The 19,874-nt window shown below is 38.1% G+C and overlaps 1 protein-coding gene across 1 annotated transcript in view; it reads right to left on the reverse strand.

Moving 5' to 3' along the window:
* Positions 1 to 19,874, reverse strand: part of HSF5 (heat shock transcription factor 5) — a 30,099-nt gene that overhangs the window by 4,141 nt on the left and 6,084 nt on the right. Inside the window, exons 3-5 of the mRNA XM_048068219.2 lie at positions 12,660 to 12,757; positions 7,748 to 8,278; positions 2,641 to 2,821 (exon numbers count right to left, since the gene is read on the reverse strand). Of these exons, the coding sequence (XP_047924176.1) occupies positions 2,641 to 2,821; positions 7,748 to 8,278; positions 12,660 to 12,757 (810 nt within the window). The remainder of the gene's footprint in view (positions 1 to 2,640; positions 2,822 to 7,747; positions 8,279 to 12,659; positions 12,758 to 19,874) is intronic.

Below are 19,874 nucleotides of genomic sequence, written 5' to 3' on the forward strand. Positions count from 1 at the left end.
TGAACTAGAAAGTAGTTGATAAAAAGTTTAATCATCAGCGCCTTCAAAAATGCATCCTAAGAAAGAGCCTGGGGCTGAAAACAGCAGTCTCTCAAAGGTGTGAGCTATCCCTCAGCTCGTGATAAACAAACATGCCAGGAACTACACAGCCATACCCACCATCTCTCGAAAAAATGAGTAGGAAGGGAACAGGTGAAACAGTCCATTCAGACTCTTTTGGAAGGATGTTCTGTTGCAGCTTCTGATTCTCTGAGGGAGAACTCACAAGCAGCTCTCCTGCTGTTAACAAAGGAGATGGGGTCCCTCTATCACACTGAGGTGCAAAGACAATTAGCACTTGAGGAGTAAGGATATGATGAAAGCAAACACTGAAAACAAAAGTTTTCAAACAAAAGAAGAAGAGGGTTCTTCACCCATTGTGTAATAAACCTGTATTAACTATATTAATTTGCACAGAACAGTAGAAGTTTGCAAGACTTCAAAAAGTGACTAGAAAATTTGGTGGAAGAAAAGTTCACTGTGGCTTGTACTTAATAGTACCAAAATGCCTTTTTTTTTTTTTTTTTTTTTTTAAGACAGGACACCGGACTAGGGAGATCTTTCATCTTGACCCTGTTTGACAGGATGGTTTTAAAACTGGTAAATTAGAATTCAAATGAGAAAGCTGGTTAAGTATACTAGAAAGCAGATACCTATTTCATTTATCTATGGTGATGCGAAGATGAGCTGGCATCTACAGAAGGAAATTCTGAGAATTGTGTTTTAGTGAGACAACAACTGTCTCTCTCACTCAGGATGGCTGCAAAAGGCAAAGAAATCTGGTCCAATGCTTCAAAGGAAAGCAATGACTTCTTCAGAAGGGACAGTTTGATTTGTGACCTTGGTTTTCGCCCAGAGTGGCTCCCAGTCACAGGAGTGACTCTTCCTTCCATTTTCATTGCAGTGGCATTTTGTACTCCATTATGGGGGCTCTCACTGTGTGATATCTCGAACTTGGTATCACCAACAAAGACACCGCACAACAAAGACAAGTGAATCATGTCCTAAGCCTAATGAAATAGATCGAACAAAAGTCTTTTCTATACCAGGATATACATCAAAGCGTAGGCTCAGGAAACACACAAACGGGTGCCTGAAGGAAAAGAGGAAAAAGGACAGGACTCAATCGCACTCAGACGATACATTGTGAAGAAATACCTAGAATTTGTCGTCACGTACCTTTCTAGATCAGAAAAGTTAGGGAAGAAGTTGTGTCCAGAGACACATAGAGGAAAGGAGGTATTGACAGACAAACATGTAGTCAGAGCAACAGAAGTCAGCTTATAATTAAATGTATATTCTCCAGCCTTACATTTAAAAAGTAGGAAGTGGACTATGCAGCTTCAAGGCTTGTATCGTGCCAAATTTATTTTGGGCCAACTTGACCCTGATTGTATTTGGTTCAGGTGTGCTCTCTCTATCCTTTACATGTATGTCAACTCTAAAAGGTACAGCAGTGGAAATGAAGACCTGGATGACTATCATGTTTCCCAAAGAATAACTATGCTAATTATTGCTAATTAGCAAAGCAGTGTCTCATTTCTGTATAACAGAAATGCTTTCTAAAACATTCCTGTAACTTTACAACTGTTAAGTAAATTTGTTACTGTTGAGTAAAATTTACTTAATAACAAAAATTAACTAAAGATACAAAAAACTGCAGATACAAAAACTGAGAAGTGTACTAATTGTCTATGGAATCAGGAAGTAACTGAATGAGAACTTACAATTCTGTGTTTTTAAACAAAAGCCTGTATTCTTTCAAGAGGACTTTTTTTTTTAAAAAAAAACTTTCTGATAAAAAGACTTTATTCCTCACTTAAACATTTGAAACTGATGGGCATATGAGCTGAATTATTAACTAGCTTCATTAAGTGGTACCTAGAAGCTACCCTTTGAAGTGAGCAACAGCTCTTCAAACTACACAATCAGTTCCTCGATGATCAGCTGTGAGGGAAATAGTTTCTTACAAGATTTGCAGGCCACACCAAATTTTCCTCTAGAATGGATCTAAAGTACTCTTATGTCCTCAGACACATTTAGGTTTTCCATTAGTTAGTAGATTTTGTGAACTGTTTGGCCTCAGATGGTCTACTACTTGTTTTTCTCATGCATTTCAGCATACACATCAGCAGTCTGGTACAAAATTTTTAGTGATCTGGGACAAAAAGTTTGGATTTCTACACTAACTTCATAAGTTTGGTGTTTTTTTGTTTGTTTTTCCTGCTACTCCAATAGTCACCTTGTTACTTAATCCTTCTTTCATGGCACTGTTACCCTCCAGCACATCTATGGACTTCATCTCAATATTGCAACATCCAGGTTTCTTACACAATCCCCAGAACATCAGATTTTATTTACTCATATAATTTATACCCGTTTCCACATATGAGTAGTTAATGCAAGCATATCTCAAGAAGTATATCAGCAAGTACACTAAGAGGTTGTACAAGTGTAGTATTTTGATTGAAGGTACAATGAAATACTTACACTGCAGACAAGAACTAACCTGTTCCGATTTCCCCTTTCTGCAATGGTTAGTTTTAGAGCAGCTGCTTTTGTAATCTCTAAAAAAAAATATAAATTAGGGTCTCTTCTTACCAGGGGACTTGCTGTTCTGTGTACTGTTTCTTCTCTCTCTGCTTCTACGTTGTACAGATGAAACTGCAGATTTGTTCACAGGCCCAGTTCCTGAAGTGAGGAATCCTATCTCTTCTGAAGACACCACTGTCCCTGATGTATTGGATTGACATTTAGCTTTTGTTTTGCTTTCAGGTGAATACTAAACAAACAAACAAAGAAAAAAAGACCACTCAATATTTTCTTGTAATCACTGCAAGGAACAAAATAATAAGTATTTTTCTCCACTCCAAAAGGACACCTAACAATTGTTGAACAGTGTCTATATCGATTATATAACTGTCAGTTAAAAACACTTGTTAAGGTTGCCAAGTTGAAACTCAAGCTCTTACAAAATGTAATATTAAGCAAAACATGAAATCAGAAAACCAGAATATACAGAGAAAGAGTACATGTACTCATGGTCTCAACTTTGCCCTCAGTCATCATACTAGGTATGAGAAATAAAGCAGAAGAAATCCAGGTACACTCATAGTTTCTGACACCTGTATGACAGATTTACTTCGGACAACTTGACAGAGATGGGTAATGCAAAACTACACATGCAAGCAGCGCATTTCTGGTTGGAAACCTCACCCCACCCCATCAAATTGTTGAGACATTACGGTATAATGTTGTTGCTTGCTTTTTGGAGCCCTCTGCTGCTGCTCCACATGTATTTTGCAAGCAACCATTCTCTGAACTTGGATATTTCTCTAGCGATATGGCAAAATCTGTAGGTTAAAAAGGGAAACAAACAAACAAACAAAGTTATGTTTCTGTCCCAGTAAGGAAGTAAAGGCCCAAAATTAAGAACTTGGACTTTACCTTTAGACAGAAAGATGTTCTCGCTGTCACCTGTTCTAGAGTATTAATCTCTTCTGCAAATATCCTATCAACCAACATCTTAAAGATGAATGATTGTTCAGAGTCTGCAATGTTTCCTTCCATGAAGGAAAAGAAAGCTTTTGGAAACTGGTATGTGTGAGTGTGTAGAGGGCAAAATGTCATTGTATTTGGTATTAAGGTATTAATAATTCCAAAAATCTCTCTTTCCCCCCTGAGTCTGTATTGCTCAGCATTAAATATATAAAAGGCAGTGTGTATGCATATTAATAGAAATACATATACATTCTGTGTCAAAGCTTTATTATAATTTTCAAACAGGCCTGTGCAACTACAGAAGCTGAAAACTAGTGGCAGAGATAGTTCCTCCCAGCAAGCCTCCTGGACTTGCTAGTCACTCAGTCACTTTACTGTAACATTTGTTCTTTAAAATGTGTTGTCTATATGCATTACATTAGTAGTATTAATTAGCTAATATGAAAACCATTTGGATAGATATGCCTTTTTGTCCAACATCAGAACCACAACTCCTTCCCAAGTGTAAAAGCAAAGAGAAGGAAGGAGGTCTGTAGTTCATTACCTTCACTAGCTAGAATCCAGATTTCTCAAGACTAACTCTTATGAATGGGGAAAGAGAGCAGGTCAGAGTAGATACAGGTTGCACATTTTGGAACATCAGCAATGGTGTGATAAGACTTTTCTTCACATGATGATTTAAACCTCTCCATTCCTGGTGACTTTTACATAATTAATTTAATTCTAGAAAAATGAGTATGCAGCCTTAACCTAGTGAGAGGTCATCCTTCTTAAGCAAGCATCCTAATTTGCATGCTCCCTAGAAACAATTCTACAAATTTATTATTAAAAAAAAAAAAGAAAAAAAAAGGAAATCAATAGCTACAGTACAATCTGAAAAGCAAGCTCTTATCAGAGGATTTAGAAATCAAACTACATTAATAAGAAAAAAAACGCATACTAAGATTTATTGAGATAACCATTATCAGGAAATTATTACTACTTGCTAAAAGAAGTCCAGAACCTCTGACTGAATAGCAGTTTTGCTGCAAAGGACCTGGGGATGCTGTAGTACCCAGTAAGGCTAACGGCACCTTGGGCTGCATAGGGATAAACGTGACCGGTAAATTGGGAATTTAATTTCCCTGACTGGTAAATCTCTACTTGCAATGCTGTGTCCACTATCAACCTTACTGTTGTATGTGTGGAACTGAAGCGCAGGGAGGGATACCGTGCACCGTTCTTTCCAGATTCCTTTTTACTGCTGTGCTTATAGGATCTTACCCACCAACTCTTTTAGTAATCTTATATAAAATAGGCAATAATAAGATTTTAATTCTAATAGCATCAACCTAACACACACAAAGCTGGTTCCAAAGCTCTATTTATTTATTTATTTAAGTGAACATGCTTCTGATTATGGATTTACCACATCTGTGGAAAGACTCTTCACTCAAGCCTAGTACTGCTGCAGCTTTGTCCTGAATGCTGTTTGGCAGAGAATCAAACAAACTACCAAAGCTGACAGATGTGAAAGTTTTGCCTTTTCATTTTATTGAAAAAATGCCAAACCGTTCTCAAAAAACCTGCTATGTCTCACTGGTTACATGACTCCTGTACCCAGCTGGAACCACGATGAGAAGCTAAATTGCTAAAATTAGCAACTCAATCTCACATGAATGGGGTTTGCTGCATTAACCAACAAAGTAAGCAAGAGCTTCAACCTTCAGACAGGTTTACTGCTAAGGAGAGTGAACAAAATAGGAGGAAAATTCCCCTTGAACTGGTATTACAGAAATGTTGTATTTCCACTTTAAGAAGAAAATAATATTAATAAGTATATATACATATTTATTATGAGTAAGAGTGGATTAAAATATGCCCATTTATGGCAAAAATCAAAACAAGGACAGGAATTCACTGAGGCTAAGATGACAATGCTGAACCTGAACTGTGAACATACTAAGACTTTTTTATGCAAAGAACTGCTCTTTAATTTGTTATCTTTTAAGCTGGGAAGCAGAATAAAGCAGGTCTCTACCAAACTGTTAGTTCTGTGAAGAGGACCATTTGAGGCTCGATAGCTGTCACAAAACCAATGAAGTGATAAGAAACATCGTGGAAGAAATAGAGAACAAAATAGCGAACGCCTTCGTGTCACTGTAGAATTCCATAGTTTTCCTAGGAAGCACCACATGGAGCTTGTAACAGCCGAGCTCAAAACAAACAGAAGGAAGCTTTTTGTGCAATAGATTGCGAGCAAAGAATCTCTTTGGTCAAAGGATACCACATGCTACAGTTTACATGGTTTCAAGGGCTGACTTCAGTCAATGGAAGAGAAATCTAAGATTTAGTATGCTGTATCGACCCTAATCCTTGAGTTGAAAATATTTGGAAAGTATAAGGAGGAATGCCCTGTTCTATTTGCATGCCTTGTTCTTGCTCTTCCTTAAGCATCAGATTACAGCTATTGCCTTGAGACTTGACACTGTGCAAGTCGGACCTTTGATCTGACCCAGCAGAGCTGTTTTGATGTTCTTATATTAACACTGAAGGAATTTGTTCCTCCTCTGCTGCTACACAGAGGAATAAAACCGTCTTCTCTACACGGACAGTATTTTACCATTAAGCTTGCCTTGAATTACATGGCACTGAGCTACTGAAAGCCTTGGAAGGCTTCCAGATTCAGGAATAAAGAAGACAACAAATTATGTAGGAGCCTGATGGAAGTACAAGCATAGAAACCTTCCCTGGAGACTTCTACACCTGCCGTGATCCCAGGCCCTGGAAATACCACTAGACAAGAGACAATCTTGCCCCTTTTGAGGATGCGGAGGACTAGTAAGAGAAAGAATACTTCTAACAAAAAGAGGGAATCTGTCAAACCAAAGGCCTAATTAGTCCCCAAATTCCTCTTCAACACAAAATAACCCCCAGTTATTTAGCCAGTTAAATTCCAGAGAACTGGACCAGGACCAGCATCGTGATTCTCACCCATTACACACATAAGGGGGCCTCAAAACCAAAGCACCTTCCCCCCTCCATACAACTCTGGGGCTCTCACAATTAATTCCTCTGTTCTAAACAAGAAAGTCTGGATCACAGATTTTCAAGGTCTTCAACAAAGGAAAAATATACTTCTAAAAATGCAGTTCCAAAGTTTCCAAAACTGAAAACATTTAACCTGTGGTCAGCAGTTAAGATAATGAGTGGACACTCACTAAGGAGCATGGCCAGCTCTGTGTACACTAGCACAAGGAAGGGCTCTTCTCTGTGCAGGGCTGAGCAGAACGGCCTCGTAACTGGCTCAGTCTCTGCAGAAGCCTGATCAAAACATACACTTCTTTCTCTAAATATATACCCAAGAGGAAGACGACTGATCTTTATAACATTGAGAACAATAATGGCAAGTTTCTACCAGCTGAGGATTTCAGAGATAGAAACTTAGGGGAAGGCATCAAAACGCTGATAACACAACAGTACAGTAGTCTTGTCATGTACACAAAATGAAATACTGGGTGCCTACATGTGAACTAGGTCTCATGCCACAGAAACGGATGCAGTAAATTTCTTGCTTTTAGTTTGTTTTCAAAACAACAATGACAAAAAGGGCATGTATTTGCTGCCTTAACACAGTAAACATCTAGAATGCCTGTCAGTGATTATTTTACAATTTTGTGCACAGGGAGGACTGAGGTGCAGGTGAACCACAGTACAATTACAACCTAAATGCTAAATACCATTCACATGCAAATAAATTATGCTTTCCACAGAAAAAAAAATTAGTAATTGTTTATTGGAAACAATCTAACCATTTATCTAAATTTTAAACAGAAATCTTTGCTTTCCGTGGCAGTTTTTAAAATACTCTTATTTAAAGAGTAAAGAAAGTATGTTATAACCTAAAAAAGCTTCCACTTCATCACCGTGTATACTTCTGCTCTATGTATTTTTCCCATGCAAATGAGCAGCCTAAGATGGCCATCACAGACTAACATGCTCATTAACAAGGGATGCTTTTTTATTATCTTTTTAGAAACAACAAAACACACCAACAAAAAAACACAATGTTGCTTTATCAAACAAATTCTTCGTTGTCCATTAAAATCCTAATTAAAGAACTCTTTAGTTCTAAGAGTGCAAGAATACTAAAAAGTTACCAGACCAGCATTAATATTGAATATAATTATCTCAAAAATATGCTGCTTTATCTCTCTTTACCCCTTACCTTCTGTGGACTGAACCGCTGTCCTTCCTGAACAAACATTACTGACGATGGAGTTGGGAAGTGATCTTGTTGTTCTCTCAGTTTTGCACATGCTTCCTGCATGGTCACAGGTTCTTGCAGTAGTCGAGCTGCACCACTTTCTACTGATGCAGAGTTACGGAGAGTGTAAAGAAATTCAGAAGGTTGTGACAGAGGACAAGTCATTTCTTGATCTGCCCCCATCACAAATGACGTAATGTCTGAAGCTACAGGAGTAAGAGGTTCCAGTTGGCTCTCCTCATTTGAAGAAGGTGGATCACTGTTCTCAGTATCAACTAGCAGTGGTTGGCTTCTGTTGGACCGAGGGCTTGAACACTGGTTCTCCATAGGTTCCACTTTCACCATTTCAGCTTTAGGTGTTGAATGCATTTCATCAACAATCTGAAACACGGCTTCAAGATTTACTTCTGTCTTCTTGTTTTCATCAGATGTATTACATGGCCAGTTAGAGGGTAGAAATTCAACTGCATAAGGCGACTGCATTGGAGGACTCTGGGGGAAACAAACTAGAGTGAACTTCTATATTAAAAAAAGGTACAATAAGAGGATGCGCATTGGTTCTGTAATGTCCTGTAAATGAACCTGAGCAATCAACATAGTGTTCATATAGACAAGCTTTCTAGTTTTTGAATGTTATTTTCAGTTAAATCAGGAGGTTTAATTACAAAAAGCTACGACTTTGTCTTATTTTTCATTAAACACCTTACCCATAGCAAGCTTACTTTCTTCTATTCACAGTCTGCCCTGGAGAGAAAGGAAGGTTACCTAACAGTAGCTGGGTACTCTTTCAGATGCACTGTCTGCATACCCTCTTCATTGCAAATAAACAACATACACCCAAGCATTCAAACCAGAGACTTCTACTCTGAGTAGATCTGTTAGGTTACATTAGAACCATCCCCTTCACACGTGACATATGTGATAGAAAGGACAGAGCACATGTATCCGCCTTCAGTTCTTCTAAAACTCAAGCATGGCTGTTATGTATAAAAAACAATGTAAACCACATTTTTAGGAAAAAGGTACGGATGCTGTAAACGTGCATATGGACAACACAAATTGAGGAACTCACAGTTACTTACCAATAACATCTTTTTCCTCTTCTAGTGATTGTCCATATACACATTCACACAGTAAATGATTTCCAAGGATGCTCCAGTCCCAAATGAAAGGGAGTTCAGATACCTATGAAAACAAATACCATAGAATCGCCCTGTCACAGCCTCCAGTCCGGACACTCATATCATAACAGAGAGTCCCACAAATATATGACTTGAAGTCTACATAAATCTGTACAGAAGCCTTATGGATCTTCAGTTCAGAAACACCAATCTTTTTTTTTTTTTTTGGTAGAATTCATCAAAGAACCTTCGAAGCATAAAGAAGGCAATGAAGAGTCTTCCAAAAGCAGCAGGTCCTACTCAAAGGAAATGATAAATCACATTTTAACAGCCAATACTTGTACTGCTATTTCTTCTGGAGATCATTCAGATTTAAAGGACATTAGTAGGGTAATTTCTTCTGACAAAAAGTAATATAATGATGCTGAACAGAAACTCGGGTATATTTAAAATACAGTCTTACTTTGGAAGAGATCTGGTAGGAACGTTAGACCTCAGTGTTGATTTTCCTCAGACCTTCTAGCTGAGGTAATGGCTATTAAAAAAGCTATGTCAATAGATTAATATAGAGAATAGGAAGCCACAGGACCAGGAAAGCCATATCAGATCAAACGCCATTCAAGCATCTGGTTTCTCAGCAGCATGAACACCAGAAGTCCCTGAAGGAAGTACCACAAAGAGATGAGACAATATCTTGATCCCTTCCTCTGGGTATATGAAGACAAGTCCTTTAGTGGACTCGCAGAAGTGCCGGTCTGCAAACAACCATACCCTTTTAGGGAGAAAAAGAAAAAAAGATAAAGCCTTAAATTTGAGATATTTAGGCTAAGAAAAATCTTCTCATCAAAGGCAAGTCACCTTAATATTTTTTAAGATATGGGTTTGAATTTAGTTACCTCTGTTTTATTTTTTCCAGTTGCACTTTTAAAAAATATTAACACAAGGTGTTTCTCTTTTGCTGCATGGTTTATTCGTAGTCTTAAGTAGCCAGGATTTTAAGAAAGATCTGTGTTAAAAAATCAACTGCTTAGGGATGAGACCATCTAAAAACACACACCATCATTTTGGGTGCACTGTAGGATCTAGTATACAATTCCAATAGAAGAAAATACCCACACACTAAGACACAGCGCAAATCCTTCTAGTTTACCTAAACATGTTATGACAGACAAGACTGAGAGGGAGGCAGCGATGAAACAGAGCAAAGTGACAAAGATTGGGAAGTCAGCACTCAAAAGACTAAAAGATTGCTGGCCATTTCAGCTCAAGAAGAAAAATGGGCTGATTCAGCAAGAGGGGTGAAAGGGAAGATAGGTATTTCACTTATTATAAGATTAATATAGCGTACAGAGAGAGTAAAATGCAACCGCACCTCCTCAGTGACTGGCTTGAGTCCTTGGGCAATCACTCAGAAGGAGTTGGGATTCAATTTCCTTTTGAAATAACATGGTTGGTTAACATTCTTGTTACAAATAGAAGTGGAAGTTTCTTTTCTTCTTTGTTCTCCCCTATTTATTGCTTCAGTTGTAGAACAATATTTATTGCAAGTGTAGAACTTGCTTCTGTTTTACAGGAAAATACCGACAGCTTAATAAAAATGCTAATAGCAACAATCAAATATTAGGGCTGCTAGTTTAAAATAAATGTGTGTATATACGCACATATATACAGAACACTAAAAACCAATATGTAGCCTCAGTTCACAGCCATGATAAAATAGCAGGGAAGTACTGCACTATTAGTTGTGAACTGTCAGAACAACTGTTGCAGGAGATAGCTGGAGTTTCCTCTCACAAGACTCTCACTTGTCCAAGCAATGGGACTCATCACATTGATCCACACCCTATTCCTACAGAGAAACCAAACGAAGAAGAATACAAAGCTGTACACGATTCCCAATATCGTTAGCAGGAGTGTACAGAGTATAACACAAATCCCTGAAGCTGTTGATTTCAGAAACTTGACGAGACGCATACCCTAAGCAGCCATATAGCCACATATAACCCCTCATCTCTTCATGTGCTGACTCTCTGGAGCTTCTTCTGGAGTGCGAGCTGTGGGCAGGCAGGCATTTACCTACTGGCCTTCTCTGCCCACGTTCCAGTCGGGTCACCTAGCTCAGATGCGTACTCTACAGCCCAGCTTCTAGTACCAGTGAACCGAACCTGTCTTAATGTCTCCTGAACATAAAGTGACGTTCTTTGAAAGACTCAGTAAGGACTAGAATGAGGCTTAGGCTTTCTTGGTCAACAATTCCCATTTTTCCATCTGGACAACAAAGCACTGTCTTGATCCAAAGGAAACAAGACTGATAATCAACTTGTTGACTGCCAGTGTGCTAACTGTCTCCTGGACTGGTCTAATCATTTCTTGGCTAACTTCAGCAGTTTGGTATAGACTTTGCCAGCGATAATAGGCCACAGCATGATCAAACAGCCTAAAATGCTCTGCAAACCATCCTTCAGCAGCACTGCACTGAATTCCTGCAACTGGTGGAAGACACTACTAAGTGGCCTAAACCTCTTTTGACTCCACGCACTGTCTGTGGACTTTCTCCCTTAAAACAACTAGTTTTCACTGCACCCTTTGGACAGCATATTTTGCATCATCTTTCAATCTAGACCTAATAACAGCCATGATGTCTCTCTTGAAATGATCTGCTATCCCAAACACTGATCTCAGCCTTCTGAGACGACAATTTATTTGTTTTATTTGATCACTCAGACTTATTCTCGGGTCCTGCCTGGGAGGAAAAAAAAAAAAAAAAAAAGGAAAAAAGAAAAGCTTCCACAACTCTCATAATGAAAGTGAGAGGACAAAGACACACTGTGTGCAAAATAAATACAAGAGTACCAAAGTCGTGATTGGTTATTTATAAGCTTACAACAACACATTATTCTGGCTGTAACCTGGCCATCCTGAATAAGCCTATATTAAAAGAAATCATGAATAAAAGACAAAGGTTGATATTTGCAAGACAGGAAACTGGATAATCAAGCTTGGGTAGGTCAACCTATTTTCAACACACATAAGCATAACTTGCTTTGCTTGTCCTCTGTGAGGAAAAAAAAAAAGTACATGTATTATGCTGTAACACAAAAGGAAGCCCTTGCATTTTTACTTCAAGCCTTTTGATATTTGATAAGCCAGGCCCTCCAAAAGAGGTGTGTTTTCACCAGAGTTATATAAAGCATTTACAGTAGTTATTTTTAATAGGATACCTCTGTGGTGGGGTGGATTCCAAAAGACATCTTAGTTTTTCCTCATTTATCAAATGAGCCTAAGGACTGCAGAAAGTTTGGATGACAGAAAATAAAAAATAAAAATAAAATAAAAAAATAAATAATTTTTTAAAAAATGGGGTTGTTTCCCAGTGTTACTGTAGTATATTAAGAATTGCATTTTGTCCAGGCAAGGATATTCTTAATATATATATATATATATATATATATATATAGACTTGTTAACTAAAACAAATTCTGGTGAAGCTGAGCACACATCTCATACAGAAAAAAACACTCCGCTGATCAGGACATCCACATCCACCATACTGCTACCCTGAAACCTATCTAGAATTACAAAACTACCTTTTTAAATATGCAGTGGTTCTTCTAAATAGTAAACTAAAATTTAATTTTACTTTCTCAAGTAGATAAGTTTTCAAATTTATGTCCTTTGCTCCAGAATCCATAAACCTACAGTCCATCCATACAGTTTCCAGCTTTCACCTGATTTCAGTATGCTGCACTCACCTGGAAAAAGCTGCAGTGGGCGTACGTCGAAGCTGTAGGACTAGCATAGCCAGTCAGAGGATCTATGTGGGTAGTTGGTGAGCAACACTGCAGTGCAGCTACAAGAAATCAAACACAGTTATCAGACTTCCAGAATTTGTGTTTGGCAGGCAGGGTTCTATTGCTTACTTTGGTTAAACATTTCAATAGTCACATAGCAAACTAACCAAATTCCAGAAATGTATTATTAACTCCTGAACAACTTTAAGACTGATTTATTCATATGAAGATATATTTGTTGTAATATATTATAACACGTACAAATATTATAACATTTTATAAATATATGTGTATATGAATATATATTAAAATATATGAATATGTATGTCACAATCTTTTGCATATCAATATCACCTCTTTCATTTAGCTGCTTGACTTTTTCCATCACAATATAACATAGATAGGGGATTCACACAAGAAAACCCTAGATATTCATACATACACATTGACATTAAAGAGCAATTTTATTCTAAAAAGCAACTTTGTATATGAGGCAACGTTCTGCAGGTATAATTTTTGGTGACGTGCAGAGATACTTAATTTTAAAGTAAAGGCATCATTTGCATCATGGATAATCGCTAAGATTTCCCATCATTCTGAGAAAAATAAGTGCTTGATGGTATCATGTTTAGTCCAATGATCATAACAGGGACTAATAAGTATAACTTGAGGTGGCAAACAGATCAAGTTTATTTGCAACATTTGACATTTACATGGGATTTCACATAAGATAGTTGCTACCATAACCAAATGCGATTTTTTTAAAATCTATTCTTATTGCCCTGTTTAATATGATATTGCAGATTTTTTTCTATGATTCAAAGAAACAAACATGGGAGCTAAGCAACAAAGAAAGAGCTAGTGGACATCCTTCTAAGCAAGCATGAGATCTGGGTATGATTTGTAATTTCAGAAGCAAATTCTGAGCAACTTTATGATGAAATCTGGACCTCTTTCAGGAGAATATTTTAGGAACCATGCATATATCCATATATTCCATTTAGGAACCATGAATATATCACAGATCTGGATACTGCTAAAAACCTAAATGATACCTTGGTTCTACTATTTCACTCACTGGAAACTCCAAAGAATGTTTACAAACGCAAGAAAAACACCAAAAAAGCTTTTAAAAGACTATTGTAAAGGCGAGGCAAGAGAGCAATGACAAACAAGAGGTTTCTTGTAGCCCGTTAAAGTGACCCTAAGGAAAAGCAAACACATATTATAAAAACATTATTTTCTAATGAAAGAAAAGGAAGGATGTGAGGGCAGAAGTGCTTGTGAAGTACTAGGTAAGTGTAAATTATTAATTGCAGATTATTTTCTACAATATGCTACAAGATAAATGACAATATTCTTTTCACAGCTAGTAGAACTTAGGGCAAAAGCAACTCATTAATCAAACACATTTTTATGTTTGTAAATCAAAGTGAGGAGAACAAAAATAACTGTCTAGAGGACAAGAGACTGATGACATTCTGAATGTTTCTGAACTGGAGGAAGCGATATAAACTCAATGGTTTGCACTGCCAAGATTTTTTTTTTTTTTGGTGGCTCACAGGCTACAACAGTGACTAGATCTAACAGCAAGAACAATGGCATTTGTGCAGTATCATGAGAGATAAACAATGAGTCAATTCAGAAGCAAGTCTACCATAAGACAGAGGTCAATTTTAGATAAGCAATATCATCACCCATGGTCAAAAAGGGAGATCCACCATTTATCCAAATAACTTAAAAAACATTCAATAAAGCATTTACTGACAGGCAGCATTATCAAAGGTAAAAATGTTGATTCATTTACAGTACTTCATGTCTTCATATTGAATTAATTCATTCAACAAACGTATCTGCTTCACTCACATGCTTTTGTCCTACATTAAAAGGAGTGTAAAACTGGAGCGAATAAATTTCCAAACTCTGTTGTCCAAGACATAGTTAATCTAGCCACACCCAGAAGAAATTATCAGCTAAAGCACATTTTGTTACTGGCTGCTATGAAATAGTTGACAGTGAGCACGTCTCTCATTCAAATACTAAGGAGACAGGCATGAACAGTATCTTAGGGAATAAAGGAATAATTACTGAATAAATTAAGAAAGAGATATAGTCCTTTTCAGCAAACAAGATGGATCAGCCTCAGAATAGGTTTAGTTTCTGTCAAAAAAGAGACATAATTCTGCCCATACAGGCTCTGGATGGAAAAGGAAAATTTCTCACAGTCTAAAGTACACAGTATGTAGAATATGAGCGCCAATGTACAAGAATGGAATTGCTGTCAGTGGGACACTGAGGACAAGCAGAGAGCAATTAACAGCACAGCTCACAGAACAAGGAAAAGACCAAACACTCTGCATGATGAATGTTCCTGCACAGAAGTCAAATGATCGTATTTCAATCATACTGAAAATATATTTGGATATCCAGACAGGTTGCAAAGAACTCAAGCAAAGAAATCAATACTTAAAGAAAAATATTTAGAAGCATATTAACAATTACAAGGAAACACACGTTATAAATCCTGACAGTTGAACAAGAAAAAATAGAAGGAAATATAATGGAGGATTAGTTGACATTGGATAATATATTATGGGGGCTGAGTCAACAAGAATGCTTTTCATTTATTTAAAAGGAAGTCACCCTTCACTGCCCTCTTGAAAGACCTGCAGCAGGTAAATGAACATGGGTAATGGTGATCTTCTTGATATGATACTTAGATTTCCAGAAAGCTTTTAACAAACTCATCATCAAAAACTCTTACAAAACCTAAGCAACAACAGCGTGAGAGGGAAGGCTGTACGTTTGAAAAAACAGTCTGTTTTAAAGACTGGACACAGAATATAGGAATAAGCAGTCACTTTTCAAAGGTGAATGAAGCGAGCTGGGGAGGACCTGCACTAGAACTCATGCGGTTCATCATTTCAATAAACTACTTTAAAAATAGGGTGAGGGAGTAGCGAGGTGATGCTTGCTAATTGCACCAGGCTTTTCATGGCAGAAACAAGCAGCCAGCTATGGAGGCATGCAAAAAACCCTATGAATCTCCCAAAGCTACCACCCACCAGATAAAGCTCTGTACTTTGGTAAAATAAAAATTAACATCAGCTTGACACTCAGGAGCTGTCAAAAAGACCCCCAAAATCAAAAATGGCAGGTTGTTAAAAGCTATTATAAAAGGGAATGGAGAAAGAAATAGAAACATTATTATTCCGCTGCATAAACCCATGATTCACCCACACTTTGACCACTGTGTATTATTTTTGATTTTACAACTCTATAAGAAAATAACAGAACTGGAAAAAGTCACAGGGAAGGCAACGTGGGTGATGTACAGAGCACTCCTGAACAAACAGCCAAGCCAGGTAGAGAAATCCAGAAAATTCTAGAGAAATCTCCAATCTAGAGAAAATGCAACCAAGGGAAATCACTAAAAGTATTTAGAATCACAAATGGTGCAGTGAAGGGGATATCCATAGAGACACATTTACACACGTACGCACAAAGAAAACAAACTAACAGAGATTCAATTAATATTTAATTGGGTTAAAAGAGACAAGAAAAGGTGTCTTGCACAAAATGCAATTAAGTTATGAACTGAACTCCTTGTCACAGATCCCATATATGCAACAAGTCTACATTGGTTGGGAAAAAAAGACAAGTTCATGGAAGTGAAATCCACTGAGGGCTATTAAATTTGACAACTCATGTTACAGTTGATTAATACCTAAGGAAGAGTAAAAGAGTAGAGCAAACATGGACTGACGCTTTTCCAAAATGCTCCAACACTGCAGCCTCAGGGAATTACTGTCAAAGGAAATGATGAGCTATATGGTCATTTGATCTGATTAAGGCTAACATTCTCATCTCCAAAGCAGAGATCTATATTCTCTGCTCCAAAGCAGAGAGCTATTGAGGCATTCGCTAAATCCTGTTTTCTCAACATTGGCAAAATTAAATGAATTATATAAAAATAAGTAAGTGAAGTGTAGCTGGAGGGATGACAGCATTAATCTCACTAAAATCATTCTGAAGTCAACTATCAGTAATACTAATGGAATTGATTCCAGGAATTTATGATACAAACATGATATTAGCAAAACTTATAGAACCAACCTAGTTGTTAGCAGTGTGGAAAAACAAGGAATGATCTAACATCTAGCTGTTGGAAAATAAAAACCAAAAGCTTCTAAGATTCATAGAATCATGGAAAAGACCTCCAAGATCATCTGGTCCAACTGTCCCCCTACCACCAATGTCACCCACTAAACCATGTCCCAAAGCACCATGTCCAACCTTTCCTTGAACACCCCCAGGGACAGTGATTCCACCACCTCCCTGGGCAACCCGTTCCAACGCCTGACTGCTCTTTCTGAGAAGAAATGTCCCCTCATTTCCAACATGAACCTCCCCTGGCACAACTTGAGGCCATTCCCTCTAGTCCTATCACTAGTTACCTGTGAGAAGAGGCCGACCCCCAGCTCCCCACACCTTGCTTTCAGGTACCTGTAGAGAGCAATAAGGTCCACTCCGAGCCTCCTCCTCTCCAGACTAAACAACCCCAGCACCCTCAGCCACTCCTCACAGGACTTGTGTTCCTGGCCCTTCACCAGCTTCGTAGCCCTTCTCTGGGCACAGTCCAGGGCCTCTTGTAGTGAGGGTAGTGAGTCCTTCTTGTAGTGAGGGGCCCAAAACTGAACACAGTACCAACAGCGAAAATTTGGCCTACACTTTGTACATCAGCGGACTTCCGAGGCCTGAAATCAACCACCCCACAACACCACCTCCTCCATAACAACACTCCGTAACAACAACTCCTATGAGGAGAGGCTGAGGACACCTGGCCTGTCCAGCTTAGAGGAAAGAAGGCCAAGAGGTGACCTCACCGCTCTCCACAGCTTCCTGAGGAGGGGAAGTGGAGAAGGAGGCACCAGTCTCTTCTCCCTGCTCACCAATGACAGGATGAGCAGGAACAGCATAAAGCTGTACCAGTCTGACTGGACATGAGGAAAAATTTCTTTACCGTGAGGGTGGTCAAACACTGGAACAGGCTTCCTAGCGATGCTACAAAGGATCCAATACAAGCATTTATCTCAAGTCTTTCAATCACAGGTCATACACACACACACACACAAATGATTACATAATCTCCTCAACAGATCAAGTTCCATTTTTTTGTCCAAGAACAGAAAAACAGTTCACAGACAAAAAATACACGTGAAGAAATTACAAAAATGTCCCATGGAAATCATGAGTCACTCCATTAAGCAAACTAGAAACCATTGCGATAAAATGGAAATTCTTATATACATCTCCCTCCCCTCGAGACAATATTATTTTAAGTGCTTACAATGTTTCAGTAGAGAAGTACAAATCAATCATAATCTTTGCTGAAGACACGAAGGCTACAGCTATACCAGTAAATTAAATGCATCCAGATCTGTTCTCTGGCACAGACTCTGTTAATACCATTAAAATTTCTTACTCTTCCAAGTCAAAACAGCCACATCCAAACCGCCTGTTGGGAATGGTCCCACGCCAACTGCAAAACTTAGCAGAGTACTTTCCAGGCAGAGTGCTAACTAGGCTAGCAGTCTAATTCTAGAGTGGATCAAGACACCCAGGCTCTTTACCTGTGAAGTTCAATGCACTAGCATAGGCACAGACAGATATGCCTAAGTTCAGCCATGGTTTCAACAGAGGCATACCTTACCAAATGTATCTGGGAGTTAGAACCTAAACGTAAACAAAATCTGAGAACATGAAAATAGCTCTATGCTTATAGCTTGATGTATACCTATTTGCCCTGCATGATGTTCTAACAGCACATGCCAGCTCAGGAAAGTCCCCAAACAAATACAAATACAGTATGATCAGCAGCAGATCTTTTCCACGCTTGAACAACCATGGTAATTTCTCCAAAGATCTGTTGGAAATTGAAGGAAAACATATACCTCTCTATGTACTCAAGATAGCAACAGACATTGATAAACAGTGTTAGCAACTCACTGTGCCATAGGGGATGAGACTGACACTCCAGCTTCTTCCATTCTTCTCAAGCACACGCTACATGCAAAATACCAGGGAAGAACCCTGAAGACCACCTTTTCAGTGTGACCTTATCATGTCAGTTCACAAAGTTATGCTTAAGGGAAGTGAGATGACTTGGTTTTATGATGAGTACCAGTACCAAAGCTGTGCAGGAAATTATGGAAAGCAGCCGTACCTGTTCTTGTCAGATCAATTAACATGTCATGATGGACCTGAATGCAACAGCTGTGCAAGCTCTGATCCTTTACCAACCAAAAGACTGATGAGAATGAGGATGACATCCAAGGTCTCTTCCATAAAGGAAAATGGGAAATGTCTTAGACATTTATGTGGGATTAATTGCATTACCGCTACACAGTCTACCAGTTTTCAAAACTAGGCATCTGTGCTCTCTACACCATTGATGAAGAAATAGGCTCATCAGAAAGATAAGAGTTGTCTTCCAAAGGTATATATCTAAGAAAGTTGGAATGACTCAACATCTGGGAGGTGCCTGTTTCTCTCTACTGACTATATATGTAATCTGACAAGCCCAGGCATATACAATTCAATATTATACATTCAGATGAATCTTAGGCAAGATGAATCCTACTACTAGTTTTACAAGTGCATTACTAATGCATCCAGTCTGCTTTTCTCAAGGGAAAATATGGTGCTATTTATGCTGTGTTAAAACACAGATGCTATATTTTCAGCTGCTTATTTAAGATATCCCTTCTGACTAACACGTATGTGAATTTTAAGCTTTACATATGAGAAAAGATAAATACATATTTATCTTAACAGAAAATGTACCATTCAGAATAATGTGACTACTCCTAAGCTCTCACTCACCAGAAAGGTTATCATATGTAAATGAACTCTACAGCCACAGATGTATTCAAAAGACATGACTGGACCTGCAGTATCAGGTGGCACCAATAAGTAATGTTTCTCACATAGTCTCATTGACTTATTTTTCATTATTAGAATACTCAATCAAGCTTCACTACATTTCTTTTATGCAATCCTACTACTATCAAAGGTTTTGCAGTTAGCTGAAGTTGCAGCACTAAATTCTTAAAACAACTATTCTCTAATACTAGAGAAAAAAATCCAGATGAGCATCTAATTTTATTGCCTTTC

The sequence above is a fragment of the Anser cygnoides genome, chromosome 18 (genome assembly GCF_040182565.1).
Source record: "Anser cygnoides isolate HZ-2024a breed goose chromosome 18, Taihu_goose_T2T_genome, whole genome shotgun sequence".
Taxonomy (NCBI): Eukaryota; Metazoa; Chordata; class Aves; order Anseriformes; family Anatidae; genus Anser; species Anser cygnoides.